General features: G+C 47.6%; 1 protein-coding gene and 1 long non-coding RNA gene across 2 annotated transcripts; one reads left to right on the forward strand and one right to left on the reverse strand.

The window, feature by feature from the left end:
- Nucleotides 1-721: 721 nt before the first annotated feature.
- LOC118559898 lies at nt 722-1,921 on the reverse strand. The gene is made up of 3 exons (XR_004929005.1): nt 1,598-1,921; nt 1,010-1,249; nt 722-812 (listed from the first exon to the last, which is right to left on the reverse strand). It is a non-coding gene; the product is annotated as an uncharacterized LOC118559898 (long non-coding RNA).
- Nucleotides 1,922-3,660: 1,739 nt separating this feature from the next.
- insm1a (insulinoma-associated 1a) lies at nt 3,661-5,826 on the forward strand. Its single transcript, XM_036130595.1, has one exon. It carries the CDS (start codon nt 3,899-3,901, stop codon nt 5,150-5,152), a length of 1,254 nt encoding a protein of 417 aa, XP_035986488.1. The 5' UTR covers nt 3,661-3,898; the 3' UTR covers nt 5,153-5,826.
- The last annotated feature ends 12,914 nt before the right edge of the window (nt 5,827-18,740 follow it).

Below are 18,740 nucleotides of genomic sequence, written 5' to 3' on the forward strand. Positions count from 1 at the left end.
TGTTTCTATCTGGCCACACAGACAAACTATAATAGACAACATGCCAAAAGACTTCAAAGCTAATTTCCCTACAACATTAATTATTATTGATGGAACAGAATTAAAAACAGAATCCCCCTGGGCCCATGGTGTGCAATGCCAACTATATAGCGATTATAAGTCTACCACAACATTCAAGGCACTCATAGGTTGTGACTCTCGGGGGTCTTTCATGTTCACATCAGAATTATTCACAGGATCAATATCAGACAAGGCCATTACAAAAGCAAGTGGTTTTTATGAAACCATACAACAACTGAAGGACATTGGTTACATTCAGAATGGTGACGGTGTCATGGCAGACAAAGGGTTTACAATCAAGGATGAGATAAATGCCCTTGGTCTGTCCTTAAACATACCACCTTTTGCCTCAGCAGACAAACAGTTGTCTCAGGCAGATCTTGCACTAACTGACAAAATAGCAAGACACAGAGTGCATGTTGAACGACTCATTTCTCGCATTAAAGATTTCAAAATAGTTGGTTGTACAATTCCTGCTATATTATTTCCTAAGTTAAACAGAATATGGGCTGTGTGTTGCTACTTGACACTTTTCCAGGGCTTTGTTTTGAAGAAAATGTAAGAACAGTAATACTAGTCTTGTTTTAGTACACATTTCATTAATTTTTACCTGATAGGAAACAGCTGACCCAATTTGCACTTCTCCCAGGGGTGTAGAGACAGTTGGTGCTGAAGGCGTCAGCATATATGTCAATGGAGTACCATGTAATAATTTCAGTGCAGCTATCTCCTCGGGTTCAACCTTTGTCACTCTGTAAATATAATGAAAATGAATTTTGAGAGTTGTCAAATTTGCAATATTAATTAAAATAAAGAACAGTTTTATGTGTTGGTTTTGTTTGCATTCATGCAGTTGTAGTTACACTCAGAATCATAAAACAACACCAGGGTACATATATTTATTTTGTTAAATTTTGTTTCAAATCTAAATCAGTAAAAAAGTACATACATTTTGTTCAAGTCCACACTGCATTCCTTCGGTCTGCGCTTGCGGTGAGTCACGTTTCGTGCTAGAGTGAGGTGGTTGATGGGCACGGGTTCAATCCTCAAACCCCGAGCTGATTGTGCTCCCCAAGCTTGTGGCATACTGGTGCAGCTCAATCGGTCAGGGATTGAGGAAAAACTTTGCAGTTTGAAATACTGCAAGGTCTTGAGGAGGCCTATAATATGTGAACAATGACCCCCAAGTCTGAAAAAAAGAAAATCAACAATAAACGCATGCATCATGAACAGCTTTTAGCTAATTGCAACATAACGGCAGTACTGATACAACTTTACAGCTTCAAGATCGTGAAGCATGTCTGCTACACAGTCTTACGTTAGCTAAACAGATCAATCTCAATCGTGTACTGTATCTGACATACACTAAATATTTTATTTTAGCAGAAGAGGCTTTGGACGAAACTGTTCCTCGTGTTAGCCACTCTAGCACCAAGTACAGCGTATCAAGCTAGCCACACAAACATTTGCCAACAAACCACAGGAATTATCCGCTGATTTCAAAAGTAACAGACAAAACGATGAATGCACAACTTACCCAGCCTTGCAAGAACAATAGGCATCAGTTATCTTGTCCACATCTATATTAATGCTGAGGGAGTGAGGGTCTGCCGTTTTCCTCATCGACCGATAGCATTTTGCGGTGACCTGCACAACTTTGGAGGCTTCGCGTGGCTCAAATACCCTTAACTCGTCCAAAAATGATGACATGAACTTGTTAACTCCTCTGTCCATTGTTGTCGATGATATTTTCTCAAAATCAGGCAGAAATGACGCACTAATCGAGTCAGGAATACTCCGCAAAGAATCCGTCCAAGTGGAAACCGCCATGTTTACATAGAAACTACCGTAGAATGAATGCGCCGCGAGGCTTTGTTTGTGAGACTTCAGAATTTTAGGTCAGTTGTGGGCGGAGCTTGGTAAGGTCCATTTCAACAGAAAGCGCTAAATAGATGATCTACGGTCGTCTTTGCTTGTTTTCTCCTCCTCCTCCACCGACAGCACGTCTTCATTTAGGAGACGGAGAGGAAAACGCGTCTGGAGGAGAAGTTTGGTCCCTTTCTGCTGCTGAAATCAGAAATAGTGACGCAGCGTAGCGCCTCCTAGTGGTGCACCACCACCGCAGTATTTATAAACTACTGGTTCTAAACCATGAGAACGCTTTCATTTCTGATGTGATGTCATTAGACGTTGCCAGAATATGTAGTTCTCAAAGCAGTGCTTGATTTCTGCTAATTAAAGCCAGATTAATTACACACTGTCCCTTTAAGGCAGAGGTCCATGTCATCAGGAAGGAGGTCACACATCAAGCTCAGCTCCAGACGAAATGTTTCTGCTTTTTCTGCATGAAACATCTAAAGTTAGATTAGATCAACTTTATTACAGGTAGAAAGCAACGTAATGCAGTTTAGGTCTAACCAGAAGTGCAATATCAGCAGTGCAGGATAAATAATGGTTCCATAAGTACAGGACATGATTTATTACTGAATAAATATACAGATGAATACTATTATAGACAGAATTTGTTGACAGAATAACGTTGTCTCCTTGAAACGTTCCTGCCTGGCAGAGTTGTTCCCCAGCCCTTCAGAATAAAGCTCAGCTTGTTCCCCCGGCAGCCCAGAACCTGCTCTGAGTTTTAGGTCTGGGGGGGGGGCAGTCCAGCTGTATGCTAATGAGGCTGAGCCGTCCACACCCAGCAGCATGTCTGCTCCAGGCTGCTGGTGTCCAGACACGGAGTCACGCTGAGGAACAGATCCCCTCCTTTCACAACTGGGTCTCCGGTTCTGTGTTCAGCTCGCTCCACCCGAACCTCTCTGACACCCATCATCGTTTAAAGTCCAGCTGGGCCGGAACCAGGTCCAGTATGAGCGGCCATCTGCTGCCTGCGACCAATGGCTGAAAGCGCAAGAAGCAGAACCAGAACCGGACCAAACCCACAGAATCACTGAGCCGGGAGTCCTTTCTATGACTCCTTGGGTCCAGAAACAAGACGAGGTTCTACACAGAGACATTGGGCCGCCATCAGAACTCTGTCAGACAGTTTGGGACAACTTTGGACCTTTAGGACCCTAAATGCAGCGAAGACTGCAGCAGCTGAGGGTCTGATCAGAACCGCGGCCCTCATTTCTGACCCAACAATCGGGTTTGATTTGTTTTCACCGACAGATAATCTCGCTTTGCCCCATTTGGAGACGCAGAAAGAGCGCGCTGATTACGCGCGGCACGCGCCGTGGGGGGGGGGGGGGGGGGGCATTTCCTATCCAATCAGGACGGAGCTGCAGCCATTATGATGCAGAGCAGGAACCCTCCTCTGCTTATTAATTATGTATGCGTGAATCTGATCACATCTGAATAAAGTTCAGTTTTCATAAGAATTTTCTTCCATCTGGTTTTTAACCAACTTTCCTGTAATTTCATGTTTTTCTGAGGACGCACCGAACCCGACCCGACCCGACCCGGACACGTGTGGTTCTATAGAAACCCATCAGACCGTGAAAGCAGGAGGCTGCTGGCGTGTGTCCGTGGAGGGGGGGGGGGGGGGGTTAACACAATAAAACCTCAGGTACATCTGCTCCCCCCACCCCCGCCTCTCCATCCTCCCACTCTGCGTGTCCACGGGGAGCAGGGCCGCTCCTGATTGGTCGGGGGGAGGACGGAGCGGTGTCATCGTGGGGACTTAAATCAGTGCAGCTATGTTGTTGTGAGAAGAACCGTGGATCAGAACCGGCAGACACACGCAGAACCACGCAGCGCATCTTTACGCGCAGCTCAGCGTGGATTATTTCGCTCCCCGCTGAGAACCCGAAGTGCCTTCAGCTCTCCGTCCGGACCGAACATGCCCAGAGGCTTCCTGGTCAAACGGAACAAGAAGACCCCCCCGGTGTCCTACCGGGTCCGCTCCGACGAGGAGGAGGACGCGGAGCGAGCCGCAGCTGATGCGCCGCCGCCGCCGCCGCGTCTCTCCTCCATCCCGCTGCGCGCACAGACCTGCGGGCCAGCGGCCACCGCTCCGGAACCAGGTCCGGCTGCCAAGCCCGTTCAGTTCGGGAACCCGGAGTCCGTGTACCAGACGCTCTACAGCCCCACCCGGCCCGTCAGCCGGGACCATGAGCGCTCCTCGGAGCGGCGCTTCAGCCTCGGCTCTCCGGTCTCAGCGGAGTCCTTCCCCACGCCGGCGGCTCTCACCGGACTGGACCACCTGTTCCCGGTGGACCTGAAGATCGGCTCCAGCAGCAGCAGCAGCAGCGGCGACGCGGCCGCCGGGACGCTCCCCACCGCGGGCGCCAAGCGGCCGGCAGGCGACGCGGAGCGCAGAGGCAAAGCGGCCAGCTCCAAGAGGACCAAAGCCATCCGGAAACTGCACTTTGAGGACGACGTCACCACGTCCCCGGTCCTGGGGCTCAAGATCAAGGAGGCTCCGGTGGAGCAGAGGCCGGCGGGGGGAGAGCGCCCCCTGCTGGGAGGGTTTGTCTGCCAGCTGTGCCGCGAAGCCTACCAGGACCCGTTCTCTCTGGCCCAGCACAAGTGCTCCAGGATAGTTCGGGTCGAGTACAGGTGTCCCGAGTGCGACAAGGTGTTCAGCTGCCCGGCTAACCTGGCCTCCCACCGGCGGTGGCACAAGCCCAAGCCCCAGAGCGAGCCGGCCCCGTCCGGCAAGGACTGCAGCGACAGGGACTCACCCAGCCCCGAACCGTCCGAGTCCGGTTCCGAGGACGGACTGTACGACTGCGCTCAGTGTGGCAAAAGGTTTAAGCGCCAGGCGTACCTGAGGAAGCACCTGGCGTCTCACCACGGCGCCCAGAAACCCGCAGAGCCGCAGCAGGTGGAGAAGGAGCCGCAGGGCTGCGGGCCGCTGAACCTCAGCGCGTCCTCCTGCCACGCGTGTCCCGTGTGCGGGGAGAGCTTCAGCAGCAGGGGCGGCCAGGAGCGCCACCTGCGCCTGCTGCACTCCGCCCAGGTGTTCCCCTGCAAGTACTGCCCCGCCCTCTTCCACAGCTCGCCGGGACTCACCCGACACATCAACAAGTGCCACCCGTCCGAGAGCCGCCAGGTGATCCTGCTGCAGGTGCCGCTGCGCCCGGCCTGCTGAGGCCCGGTCCGGTCCGGTTCGGCCCGGCCCGGTTCGGCCCGGTTCGGTCCGGGTGTTGCCAGGTCCAGTTGGCTCCTGCTGGTTTCAGCCCTTCACCTTCCTTCACACATTCCTGCTCAGGAATATTGCTCAGCTGGATGTTTTCTCCGTGTGACTCAGAGCTGCTGCTGAGGCAGGGACCCAGTGCCTTGCTCAAGGACACTTCCTCTCGCTCAGAGGGAGCTCGAACCCCCTGAGAGGATCTGAAGCCTAGACTGTGGAGGAAGCTCTCCGCTCAGACGCTGTTAGCTGGTAGACCTAAGAGAGGTCCGGTCCGGTCCGGTCCGGTCCGGTTCTGGACGGGCCTGTTCCCGTCAGTAGCTTTAATAGATGTGGGTCAGTTAGTGTAGCCGAACCGCCTTCAGACTAGAGCGCCCTGCTGTAAAACCCGCCTTAAATCATCTCTCTGCTTATTTATGACTATTTATTATTAATTTATTGCTGATTTCCGTTGAGCCGTGGTGTGTTCAAGTGTCGTTAAAACAATCGGTGCTTTTATCAGCCGCTTCTGCAATCAGCTGTTCTTTATTTATTGGTGGCTTCTTGTTGGCCCTCAGCTCTGAAACTGCTCTGGGTGTTTCTGCTGTGACTTTTGCTAAGTGTCCAAAAACAATAAAACCAAACTGAGACTCAGATTTCCTGTTTTCTTTCTTCCTGCTCGGTCCGGTCCGGTCCGGTCCGGTCCGGTCCGCCTCCTCAGTCCGCAGGGTCCAGCTCTCTGGACCATGAAGGCATCCTCAGCGGGATTTATGTGCATTCATACTTTATTCAGATTTTTCTGGTTTTAAAATGAAATACTATCTTGTTTTTCCATCTTTATGCACATATAAGCTACAGCTATGCAGAAATAGAACCTGAAAAACTGTCATTCATTTTTAAATAATATCATTTTCAAAACTACCTAAAATGCAAATATGTACAACAGAAATATTTTTATTGATGTATATTTTATATGCATTTTGAAATTCATTATTATTCCTAACATGTATTTCCATAATAATACAAATAAAAGTATGAAAAAATGATACATTTAGAATAAAACCTGCAGCTTAACAACACATTCCATTAAATAAATGAGGAACATATTTTTCATAATTTCCAGATGAACCTTTATCTGAAATAATAAACCAGATAGTAACGTCTCTATAATCTGCATTTATTACATTTATTTTCATCCTCTGATCATTTCTGCAGAAAAGCACCAAACATGGAGAAATATCTCCAGTTTACGTAAGAAAACGTAAAGTTCTATGAGCCTCAGAGGTTAACAGACAAAAGCATCTGCTTAAAGGTTCTGGTGCAGCTCGGTCCAATGATCAGAGCATCTCTGCAGGGGATGATGTAACGCAGCGCTGGATTGGACAGGACTCACCTGTTCCTGAACAGAGCACACCTGTCTGCAGGTGTAGATCTGTGTGCATGGCTCTGATTGGCTGCTGCAATGATCGAGCAGAGGAACCGGAACCAGCGGGCCAATAGAACCGTGTGACTGAGGTCCTGATAGCAGGTCTCCTGTCTGCAGCGGGTCTACAGGTGTTCCTCTCACGGTGAGTGACGTCATCACCGCGTGGGGCGGGAAAGCAACAGGTGGCGTGTTTCCACCTGCGCGGGACACAGCTGAACGCAGACAACACACAGAACCTGGAAACAGCCGCAGACCGGGTCAGAACCAGGTTCTGCAGGAACGTCTGGCCCAGAGGGTCCACATGCATCCCCGCTCTATCAGAACCGGGGGAACGTGTCGTTACCGGATCGCAGAGCGGGAGGACTGGGAGCTGAAGAGGTCCAGCTACAGAACCGGACCTGAACACCGGGATTATGGAGGAACCATCCAGAGGTTCCGTCTGCTGTGATTCTCTGAAGCAGAACCTGGTTCTGATATTAGTAAAAGAAGCGGATGCCCACATTTCTGTATTAAAACGTGTTTCTATGGTTCTGCTGTAAATTCACCATAATTATCTGGAATTAATCTGCTTAATGAATCTGATTCATGTGTTTCTTTAGAAATAAATGGATTTTCAATAAATTCTCATTTATAGAATGTGACCTATTTCCTGTTTTTAGTGTATTTCTGTTCTTTATTCTTACTAATTTTTATTTTATTTGCTGCGTTGACGCTGCAGATTCACCTGCATCGCCTCACATCCAGTGGAGGTTTGGATGTGGTCAGCTGTCCTTAGAACAAAAGCTCCACCTGCTCCTGACACCAACACCTGAAGAACACCTGGAGAACAGCTGGAGATCAGTTGAGCCCTGAAACACGTTACTGACCATCCTCCAAGATGGAGATAAGAGGAGGAGCAGGATACATCATTCATCCATCCATCATCCATCACCAGTGAAGGAAACTGATCGTGTGTTTTTCTACAGTTCTGCTGGTAAAATGTTACCAAATGTCTTGGAGGGAGAACATCTTAGAACATCAGTCTTCAAGTCTTGCTGCAGATTCTCAGTTTGATAAAGGTCTGGGCTTTGACTAGGCCACTCTGAACCTGCTTTGATCTAAACCAGGATGCTTAAACCTGTCCTGCAGGTTGCAGTTGTGTCTCTGCTCAGTCAAACCATGACCTCCTCAGCAGCCATCAGGGGCTGAATGAAGGACACCACATAACTTAGATATTTATTGGTAAAAATTATGAAAACTGAATAATTCTCATGTCACTTCATAATCATTCACAAATTTGTGTCGTTCTGTCACATAAAACCACAGAGGTGTAAGGATGGATGTTTAAGGGGTGTGAATACTTTCACATGGAGCTGCAGCTCTAGCAGTAGATATTTCTCATAAATTCAGCTGACGATGAAGCTGTTATTTCACACCAAGGTCAGGGTGGACGTGTCTGAGCCGAACAGCTTTCCAGGACCGGATCCAGCTGCTGTGATACCATCTCCGTCTGATTAGCCCGGCTCAGATTAAACTCTAATCGCCTTGTTGAGCTGAAAGCCTCTCAGAGAGTCACAGATCCTTAACTACCGGCAGCCGGACCGTCCAGAGGAGCCTTTGTCCTCTCATGAAAGCATCCAACGTTCATCCGGCATGGAACATGGCAAAGGGTCCTGATTCAAGGTAATACCTAGAACACATGACGCTTCTGTGGGTTAAATGTCGGTTCATGAACCGCTAGAAGAACGTTCTGCTCCTCAGGTCCAGAACCATCAGCCTGGTGGTTCTGGACCCGTCTGAGTAAAAATGTTACTCATCTAGAATCTTTAAAGATTTTACAGCCAGAACTGGTTTTGGACTCATGTTTGGATCATTTACAGAACCACAAGTTTCATTTTATTTCTATAGCTCAAATTCACATCACATCATCATCAAGGCTCTTTCCAAAGTCAGACTCCATCAGATCCTCCAGGTTGGTGAGAAAGTTTCCTCTCTAAGGAAACCCAGCAGGTTGCATCAAGTCTCTCCAAGCAGCATTCACTCCTCCTGAAAGAGCGTAGAGCCACAGTGGACAGTCGTCTGCATTGTTGATGGCTTTGCAGCAATCCCTCATACTGAGCATGCATGAAGCGACAGTGGAGAGGAAAACTCCCCTTTAACAGGGAGGAGAACCTCCAGCAGAACCAGAACCAGGCTCAGTGTGAACATCTGCCTCCACCCACTGGGGCTTAGAGAAGACAGAGCAGAGACACAGAAAGCACAGAAGCTCACATTGACCCAGGAGTACTTTCTATGTTAGAGTAGACAGAGCAGAGACACAGAAAGCTCAGAAGCTCACATTGACCCAGGAGTACTTTCTATGTTAGAGAAGACAGAGCAGAGACACAGAAAGCACAGAAGCTCACATTGACCCAGGAGTACTTTCTATGTTAGAGAAGACAGAGCAGAGACACAGAAAGCTCAGAAGCTCACATTGACCCAGGAGTACTTTCTATGTTAGAGAAGACAGAGCAGAGACACAGGAAGCAGACAAAGAGCTCCTGAGGCAGCGGGAGGCCGGACCAGCTGCATCCTCTGGAGATGAAGCTGATGACAGCAGCTCAGCTGATCTGCCAGGATCACAGCTAACAGAACGTCAGACCGGGAGCATGAGGAGGAAAATACAGAGAGGACAAAAGGTTAAATGTTTAAATAACACCAGATGATGCTAAACTGGAGAGTAGTAGGAGAATGTAGCGGATAACCTGGATTTTAGCGTGGTTCCATGCGGTAATGGGGCTCTGTGGGGCGCCGTGATCTTTTTGGATGTTTAGAACAAAAGACGGTGAGACAATCAGCGGACCCCCACCTGGTGGATGGAAATCAAACCTGGTGATCAGTCGTGTTGTGGAATGATGGCAGATCTGATTTCATATTCAGTTTAAATAAACAAGCTTTTCTGGACTAAATGAGATGGTTTGTAATTCAGTCAAGCGTGGAGGTGGGTGTTAGAGGGCGGGGGGGCTGGGGGCAGCTGATTTAAGGGCCCCTGAGAACACAATAGAGTGCAGACCTCCTCCTCACATGCTCCTCACAAAGACCCGGCCCTAATGCTTGTAAATCTATTCACACGTCCAGGGGCCACAGATAATAACAAGCTGTTCAGAGCGAATTCCTAATGAGGCGCCGAGGCAGGCGGAGATGTGACTACAGGAGGACGGAGACGAGTCCTCCGTCACGGAGCCGTGTGAGCAGAACCAGAACCTCCATCATCTTCAGCCCAGACACACGTGTGGGTGCTGCAGACACGGAGTCCTTCTCCTGGTTTCCATCCGCCCACATCCACCCAGAACCTCCCGCTATCATCCAACACACCCCGTCTACGAGTGTGGACACCATGTTTGTTACAAGAAGCAGAAGATGGAGCAGAATCTGCCGGGTCACATGACCCGGCTGACAGTTCTGAACCAACACCTCACAGCTCGGGTCCAGACATTTCTTCCCCGAGACGTTGAAGTCATCTTTAACCAGAAGATTTTAATTTCTCTTTTATGTATTTTTGCTGTAAAATAAATGAAAGTTTCTTTGAGTTCAGGTGCAGAATGAAGCGGCAGGACACTTTACTCCTGAAGAGGCAGCAAGGTTCCAGGTTTGAATCCCACAGAATGCCACTCCGGGTGCTTGAGCAAGACCCTTGACCCCAGAATGCTCCCCGGCGCCCCCCGGTGGTGGCCGGCTGCACAGGACACGGTACTTTGACGGGACGCTGCAATGAATCATTGTAACGAGGTTCTGCTTCTGACCTCCAATGAGCAGAAAGAGCTTTCAGTCCCAACCTGCTGAGACCTGCTCTGATGAAAAGCCTGCAGAGATGCGGGGGCTGCAGGGGGGGGGGGGGGGGGGGTTGCCAGGGCGGCTCCTGGGGCCCCGGCTGACAGCAGCAGCTTGCAGGGCCGGGGACCGTCTGGTCCTCCTGGCTGAGCTGGCACACGCCGACACAGCAGCCTGAGAGAAGCATGACCAATCGCTGAAAGAAACGTCTGTGAGGCCACGCAGAGGAGCACCTGAGCCCTGGGGGGGGGGGGGGGGGGGGGGGGGGGGGGGACCATGATGTGATGCCAGATCCAGGCAGACCTCAGCAGTCAGGATGGAGTCTTACTGAACGGCTGCAGTGAAAACGTGAAGCTTTGAGCTCTCAGGGAGGTGAAACAACCAGCATCACACCTGCAGCCAGGTGAGCTCCTCTCTCCACAGAAGAACCTCCATCGCCTTCCTGGATCCTCCAGTCATCTGGACTGTTGTGTCATCTGCATGATTTCTTAATAATTAAAAGCCTTAACTGGCGCTGTCAGAGGATGAACTCCCACTCAGAACGACTGAAACCTGCTTTGATCTTCTGACTTTGATTAAAACGCACCACCAGCTAACCGCTAACGTTCAGAAACCAAACCATGAAATAATACCTGCTGCTGCTGATCTGCTCTGGGTTTACTCTCCTCAGACCCGCCTGGACCGGGTGGTTCTGAAGGTCCGGCCCGTATTCAGACCTAGGAAACATCTGACAGAGGCAGGGGCAATAAAACAATGTTTCACATCAGGGTTCTGACTGACGTCACTTCCTGTTTGCGGTAAGGCGTATTGTATCACTTCCTGTTTTCACTGCGTGAGCAACGGTTTGTTGCTCCAGATTCTCTCGCTTTTATCTTTAATCTCTTTGCTGTAACATCTGTTTCTAACACATAAGCACTTTTAAAACATTTTCTGTTGCTGCACATCACGCTTGGGAACTCCTCGTGTTTCACGGTTTGCTCTCTTGGCGTGGTAGAAGGGCGCTAGCCTAGCTTTAGCCTAGCCTAGCCTTAGCTCCACAATGGCTTCCTCTCCTACTATTACTTCAGCTTCTCCGTCTCTGACTAAGTCTCCCCTTATCTCCTGCTCTCTGTGTCAGATGTTTAGCTATTCCTCTGCCTCCTTTAGTGATAATGGTACTTGTAATAAATGTAGTGTTTTTGTAGCTTTGGAGGCGAGGGTGTCAGAATTAGAGTCCCGGCTCCGTGCTATGGAAAGACCAGCTGATAGCCGCCCCTCTGCTAGCGCGGAGCCACATAGACCTAGCGTTAGTTCACTTAGTGGTCCTCCAGAAGCACCCGAGCAGCCGGGTAAGCAGGCCGGCTGGGTGACAGTTCGTAGGAAGCATAGCTCTAGATTTCAGCCCCCAGTTCACCACCGACCCGTCTGCGTTTCAAATAAATTTTCCCCACTCAGCGACACACCCGCTGAGAAGCCGACCCTGATTATTGGGAGCTCAATAGTCAGAAACGTGGCACTAGAGACACCAGGGACCATAGTTAAATGCCTGCCAGGGGCCAGAACGGGCGACATAGAATCTTACCTAAAACTGCTGGCTAAGGATAAGCGTAAATACAGTAAGATTGTTATTCACGCTGGCGGTAATGACACCCGATCACGCCGATCGGAGGTCACTAAAGTTGGTGTTGCTTCGGTGTGTGAGTTTGCTAAAGCAATGTCGGACTCCGTAATTTTCTCTGGTCCCCTGCCTGATTTGACCAGTGATGACATGTTAAGCCGCATGTCATCATTCAACCGCTGGTTGTCTAGGTGGTGTCCTGAAAACGACGTGGGCTACATTGATAACTGGAGAACTTTCTGGGGAAAACCTGGTCTGATCCGGAGAGACGGCATCAATCCTACTTTGGATGGTGCAGCTCTTCTTTCTAGAAATCTGGCCGGATTTATTAGTCCTCCTAAATGCTGACAATCCAGGGTCCAGACCAGGAAGCAGAGCCGTAGTTTAACACACCTCTCTGCAGCTTCTGTACTGTTACCCATCCATTATCCTATTGAGACGGTGTCTTTCCCACGGCCAAAACTTAACAGATCAAAAACTTATCTAAAAGGAACAAATCATAAAAACCTAATAAAAATCAATACGGTTCACCTTGAACCTAAAATAAAACAATTAAATGTGGTCTATTAAATATAAGGTCTCTCCCTCCAAAGACTTTGTTAGTTAATGAATTGATTTCTGATAAACAGATTGATTTGTTTTGTCTCACAGAAACCTGGCTACAAGAGGACTACGTTAGTATAAATGAGTCAACTCCCTCCAATTATTCAAATTTCCACATTCCCAGATCTGTGGGAAGAGGAGGAGGAGTGGCAACTATCTTTCAGTCTGATTTATTAATTAGTCCCAGGCCAATTAATAACTACAGTTCTTTTGAACATTTAACCCTCAGTTTCCCTCATCCAAGCTGCAAAGCAATAAAACCTCTTCTGTTTGTTGTTTTGTATCGTCCACCAGGCCCTTACACTCAGTTTTTGGATGAGTTGTCAGATTTCTTATCTGATTTGGTGTTAAATACTGATAAGGCTATTATAGTGGGTGATTTTAACATCCATGTTGACACAGAATGTGATAACCTTAGTGTAGCCTTTAAAACTATCCTAGATTCAATTGGTTTTGCTCAAAATGTGCATGAACCGACGCACTCTCGGCTCCATACTTTAGACCTTGTTCTGACATATGGCATTGATTGTGAAGAATTAACAGTATTTCCTCACAACCCTGTCCTGTCTGATCATTTTTTAATAACATTTGAGTTTAATCTAACTGAGTTCTCCACCCCCAAAAGAGGGTTCCATTATAGTAGATCTTTATCGGATAATGCTGTATCAAAACTTAAAGAGTCTGTCCCCTTTTTAATATCCTCCGTATTGCAGAAATGCCCTGCAGATAGCAGCAATGTTGTTTCTTCCAATTCACAAATAGATGTCTTTGTAAACGGTATGACTTCGTCATTGCGTTCTGCATTAGACAATGTAGCTCCCTTGAAAAAGAAGGTGATTATTCACAGGAAGCTGGCTCCTTGGTTTAATTCAGAGCTGCGTTCCTTGAAGCACAATGTTAGGAAATTGGAGAGAAAATGGCGCTCTACACACCAAGAGGAATCCTACCTAATCTGGAAGAACAGTCTATTGTTGTATAACAAGACCCTTCGCAGAGCTAGAGCAGCATATTTTTCATCATTAATTGAGGAGAATAAGAATAATCCTAGATTTCTCTTCAGTACAGTTGCCAAACTTACACAGAGCCACAGCTCTGTTGATCCATCCATTCCCTTAGCTCTTAGCAGTAATGATTTTATGGGATTCTTCATAAATAAAATTGATTCCATTAAAAATAAAATAATTGGCATCCTCCCAAACATGATTACCTCATCCTCAGTAAGTGAGGCAGCATTGGAGGAATCCTTAGAACCTGCGCAGTGTCTGAACTGTTTAAAAGCAGTAGAGCTTTCTGAGCTATCTAAAATTTTAGCTTCATCTAAACCTTCTACCTGTATGTTAGACCCAATCCCAACCAAGTTGTTTAAGGAGGTATTCCCTCTGATCAGTGGTCCTATTTTAGACATGATTAATGTATCCTTGGTAAATGGATATGTACCACAGGCTTTTAAAGTAGCTGTTATTAAACCTTTACTTAAGAAACCATCTCTTGATCAAGATGAGTTAGTAAATTACAGACCTATATCTAATCTTCTTTTCTTATCTAAAATTCTTGAGAAAGTAGTTGCTAATCAACTATGTGAACATTTACAAAGTAATGACCTACTTGAGGAGTTTCAGTCAGGCTTCAGAGCTCATCATAGCACTGAAACAGCTCTGGTGAAGGTCACTAATGATATTCTCATGGCCTCAGATAATGGACTTGTGTCTATACTTGTCCTGTTAGATCTCAGTGCTGCATTTGATACAGTTGATCACAATATTCTCCTACAAAGACTTGAGCATACTGTAGGGATTAAGGGGAAAGCATTAGGCTGGTTTAAATCTTATCTGTCGGACAGATTCCAGTTTGTTCATGTTAATAATAAATCTTCCTCAAACTCTAGGGTCACTTGTGGAGTACCACAGGGTTCAGTCCTTGGACCAATTCTATTTACTATATATATGCTTCCGATTGGCAAAATTATCAGACAGCATGGGATTAATTTCCACTGTTATGCTGATGACACTCAGCTATATTTATCCATAAATCCTGATGAATCCAATCAGTTACTTCGACTGCAGTCATGTCTTGATGACATCAAAAGCTGGATGACTTTAAATTTCCTGCATTTAAATTCTGACAAGACAGAAGTTGTAATCTTTGGGCCAGAGTCTTCAAAAATAAAGTTCTTAATCAATCCCTTAATCTGGATGGCATTAACTTGGCCTCTGGTAATAAAGTTAAAAATCTTGGTGTTGTTTTCGACCAAGACATGTCATTTAAATCCCATATTAAACAGGTTTCCAGAGTTTCCTTTTTTCACCTCCGGAATATCGCCAAAATTAGAAACATTCTGTCCAGGAGTGATGCTGAAAAACTAGTCCATGCATTTGTTACTTCAAGGCTGGACTATTGTAATTCTTTACTATCAGGAAGTCCACAAAATGCAGTTCGAAGTCTTCAGCTGATTCAAAATGCTGCGGCAAGAGTTCTGATGAAAATCAACAAGAGGGATCATATTTCTCCAATTTTAGCTTCCCTTCATTGGCTTCCTGTTAAATCAAGAATAGAATTTAAAATTCTCCTTCTAACGTATAAAGCCCTTAATAATCAAGCTCCATCATATATCAGAGCTCTGATTACCCCGTATGTTCCTAACAGAGCACTTCGCTCTCAGACTGCAGGTCTGCTGCTGGTTCCTAGAGTCTCTAAAAGTAGAATGGGAGGCAGATCCTTTAGCTATCAGGCTCCTCTCCTGTGGAACCAACTCCCAGTTTTGGTCCGTGAGGCAGACACCCTATCTATTTTTAAGACTAATGTTAAAACTTTCCTTTTTGACAAAGCTTATAGTTAGAGTGGCTCATACCCTGAGCTATCTCTATAGTTGTGCTGTGATAGGCCTAGGCTGCTGGAGGACATCAGGGTCTAATTTTCTCACTCTACTGATTTCTACTGTTCTTCAGTCTACTGTTCTCCAGTTTTGCATTGTATTACATTGAAATGACTGTCGTCATTTCAGCTTTTAACTTTTTGCGCTCTCTCTTTTTCTTCATAGTAGGTACACCTGGTCTGGCGTTCTGTTAACTGTGACATCATCCAGAGAAGACGGCTCACCTGCTACTACCATCTAATGTAGAACAGATTACTAGATCAATGTGTGCTTCTGTGCTTGTTTGTCTGTCTTGTTGTGTCTCTGTTCTGTCTTCTGTAACCCCAGTCGGTCGAGGCAGATGACCGTTCATACTGAGCCCGGTTCTGCCGGAGGTTTTTCCTTCCCGTTAATGGGTGGTTTTTCTTCCCACTGTCGCTTCATGCTTGCTCAGTATGAGGGATTGCAGCAAAGCCATGTACAATGCAGACGACTCTCCCTGTGGCTCTACGGTTCCCCAGGAGTGACTGCTGCTTGTCGGGACTTTGATGCAATCAACTGGTTTCCTTATATAGGACATTTTTGACCAATCTGTATAATCTGACCCAATCTGTATAATATGATTGAACTTGACTTTGTAAAGTGCCTTGAGATGACATGTTTCATGATTTGGCGCTATATAAATAAAATTGAATTGAATTGAATTGACCACAGATGGTGTTACATCACCTCCAGCGTCGTTAACTCTGAGGTTCCACTTCACATCAACCAAACATGAAGACTAGGATGGATCCATCGTTCCTGACTGTGTGGGTGCTGAGCAGCAGCAGCAGCAGCAGCAATAGCAGCAGCAGCAATAGCAGCAGCAGCAGCAGCAGCAATAGCAGCAATAGCAGCAGCAGCAGCAGCAGCAGCAATAGCAGCAGCAGCAGCAGCAGCAATAGCAGCAGCAGCAATAGCAGCAGCAATAGCAGCAATAGCAGCAATAGCAGCAGCAGCAGCAGCAGCAGCAATAGCAGCAATAGCAGCAATAGCAGCAGCAGCAGCAGCAGCAGCAATAGCAGCAATAGCAGCAATAGCAGCAGCAGCAGCAATAGCAGCAGCAGCAGCAGCAGCAATAGCAGCAGCAGCAGCAGCAATAGCAGCAGCAGTGATAGAAACGTCACGCTGCAGCCCGGCTCTGTGGAGACGCCGTCAGTCCGGCCGCTTTGGGGAGCAGAATCAATAAAGGTGGGGGGGGGGGGGGTCTGAAGCTGACAGAGGTTTCAAAGGGGCTGGAAGCAGGCAGCTGAGGCCGGATTAACCCCCCCCCCCCCCCCCCACACACACACACACACATACACACACACTTGGTGAACTTGTTTGGTTGCCTAATGGAGCTGCAGGCGAGTGGATTACTGCGATGGCAGAGCATGACGAGAAATCCTTCACCTCACAGACGATGTTAGAGGCCTGACAGGCAGAGAGGCAGAGACACGTCCATCCTCCATGATAACCCCCCCCCCCCCCCATACATCCTCCATGATAACCCCCCCATACCTCCTCCATGATAAACATCCCCCATAGATCAGATTCCTGCAGGGAGAGTTTACCAGGAGGAACAGCTCCAGCAAACACTCAGCAGGAGAGAGAGAGCGAGAGAGAGAGAGACATAGATAGATAGATAGATAGATAGATAGATAGATAGATAGATAGATAGATAGATAGATAGATAGATAGATAGATAGATGGCCTATCAGAGGAGCTTTTTAAACAAACAGGTGTAAATGTCAAAAACGGCCAAAAATGACCCTTTGAGCCAAAATGGCCGACTTCCTGTTGGTTTTAGCCCGTAAACCCAATTTCTATGATTCACGGTTTGGTCCAGCTCACTCTAGGTGGCGCTGTAGAGCAGTTTGGCCACGCCCATTTTTAATGACATTAAAATCTGGCAATTTAACTCAACTTTTGGTGAGTTTTCATGAACCTAGGCCTCCATCACCAGGGCTAAAGAAAAATAAACCATCCGATTACTAAAGGCCTTTGCAGCGCTTCAAAATGTTGGGTACTCGACTTTAGAACGTCTGTGGCGGCCATATTTCTCCCGCTCAGACACCACGGCCTGTGAGAACGTGCTTCTGGTGCCTAGCAGCCTGCATCATGTGCGTAAACCAGTGATCAGGGGATTGCTGGTGGTTCAGGTGCTGCTGAGGGGATTGCTGTAAAGCCCAGCGGTCTGAAATGTTGGGAAGCAGGAATATTTAAGGTTCCTCACAGGAAGTGACATCAGTGAAGGTTTACACATGGACTGAAGACCAGAGGGACGTCTGCATGTCTCTGGCTGCATGAGGCCAACCGCCACAGTTTCTTCTCACTGGCGGCTCCATCCAGGTCCGGTTCCTGTGACTGGATGTTCTGCGCTCCAGTAGAACCCACACGTTCTCTGTTTTTAGCCATGCAGAACCTGGGCTGGATCAAATGAGCGATGGACACAAAGTTCCAGGTTAAAGCAGCTAAACGGAGGTCCTGGCTGCAGGTTTGTGTTTGACCCGCTGACTGCAGGCACCAGAACCAGAACCAGAACTTCTCTCATCTCCAGCGTGAAAGCAGAGGTTCTAAAGGCCGGCCGGTTGGTACCGTCCCAGATGGCTCGGCCCAGACCTCATCACATTTCCATCTCCATTACCCAAATCAGTAAGCAGATTAAATGTGATCTGCAGCAGAGAGGAGAGAGATTGCTGCTAAATGTGATTGCTGTTGCTGGGTTCCTCCTGAGTTCCTCCTGAGTTCCTCCTGAGTTCCTCATGGCCGACCTTCAGCGGCGGAGAACATTATGATTTTATCTTTGTTCCTTTAACCGGAGCAAAGCCTCGTCTTCAACAGGCCTGCATGTTAGAGGCTATTCCAGCGTTTTGCTGCCAGCGGCTGAGAAACGTTTATGGAGCCGGAGGATCCGGGTCGGTACCAGGCTTCTTACCACCAACCCAATCATCTGTTAAAATGTTGTACAAAATATCTTTATTTACCTTTTATTGTACGTTAAAGTGGAGGTTTGGCTGCTTGCTGCATGAACTTGCTGATCAGAGCTGGTTCTGGTGTCAGAGGTTCTGCTGACCTCAGCGGTGATCTGGCCTTTAAAGTATAAAGTTTAAAGTTTAAAGCACCCAGAAGTGTGGCTGGGTGGAAACATCAGACCCAGCATCTCTGCAGAGACGCCGACATCAGCAGAAACCTCCAGATTCCCAGCATGCAGCTGGTCGTCACCAGAACCAGCGCATCGGACCGTGTCTGGGCTTGTCTCCTCCCGGCAGCACATAACAGCACA

The sequence above is a fragment of the Fundulus heteroclitus genome, unplaced genomic scaffold, assembly GCF_011125445.2.
Source record: "Fundulus heteroclitus isolate FHET01 unplaced genomic scaffold, MU-UCD_Fhet_4.1 scaffold_36, whole genome shotgun sequence".
NCBI classification, from domain to species: domain Eukaryota; kingdom Metazoa; phylum Chordata; class Actinopteri; order Cyprinodontiformes; family Fundulidae; genus Fundulus; species Fundulus heteroclitus.

Excerpts from the sequence above, each read along its gene's own strand:
- insm1a (XM_036130595.1), top strand. The coding sequence starts at position 3,899 with ATGCCCAGAGGCTTCCTGGTCAAACGGAACAAGAAGACCCCCCCGGTG.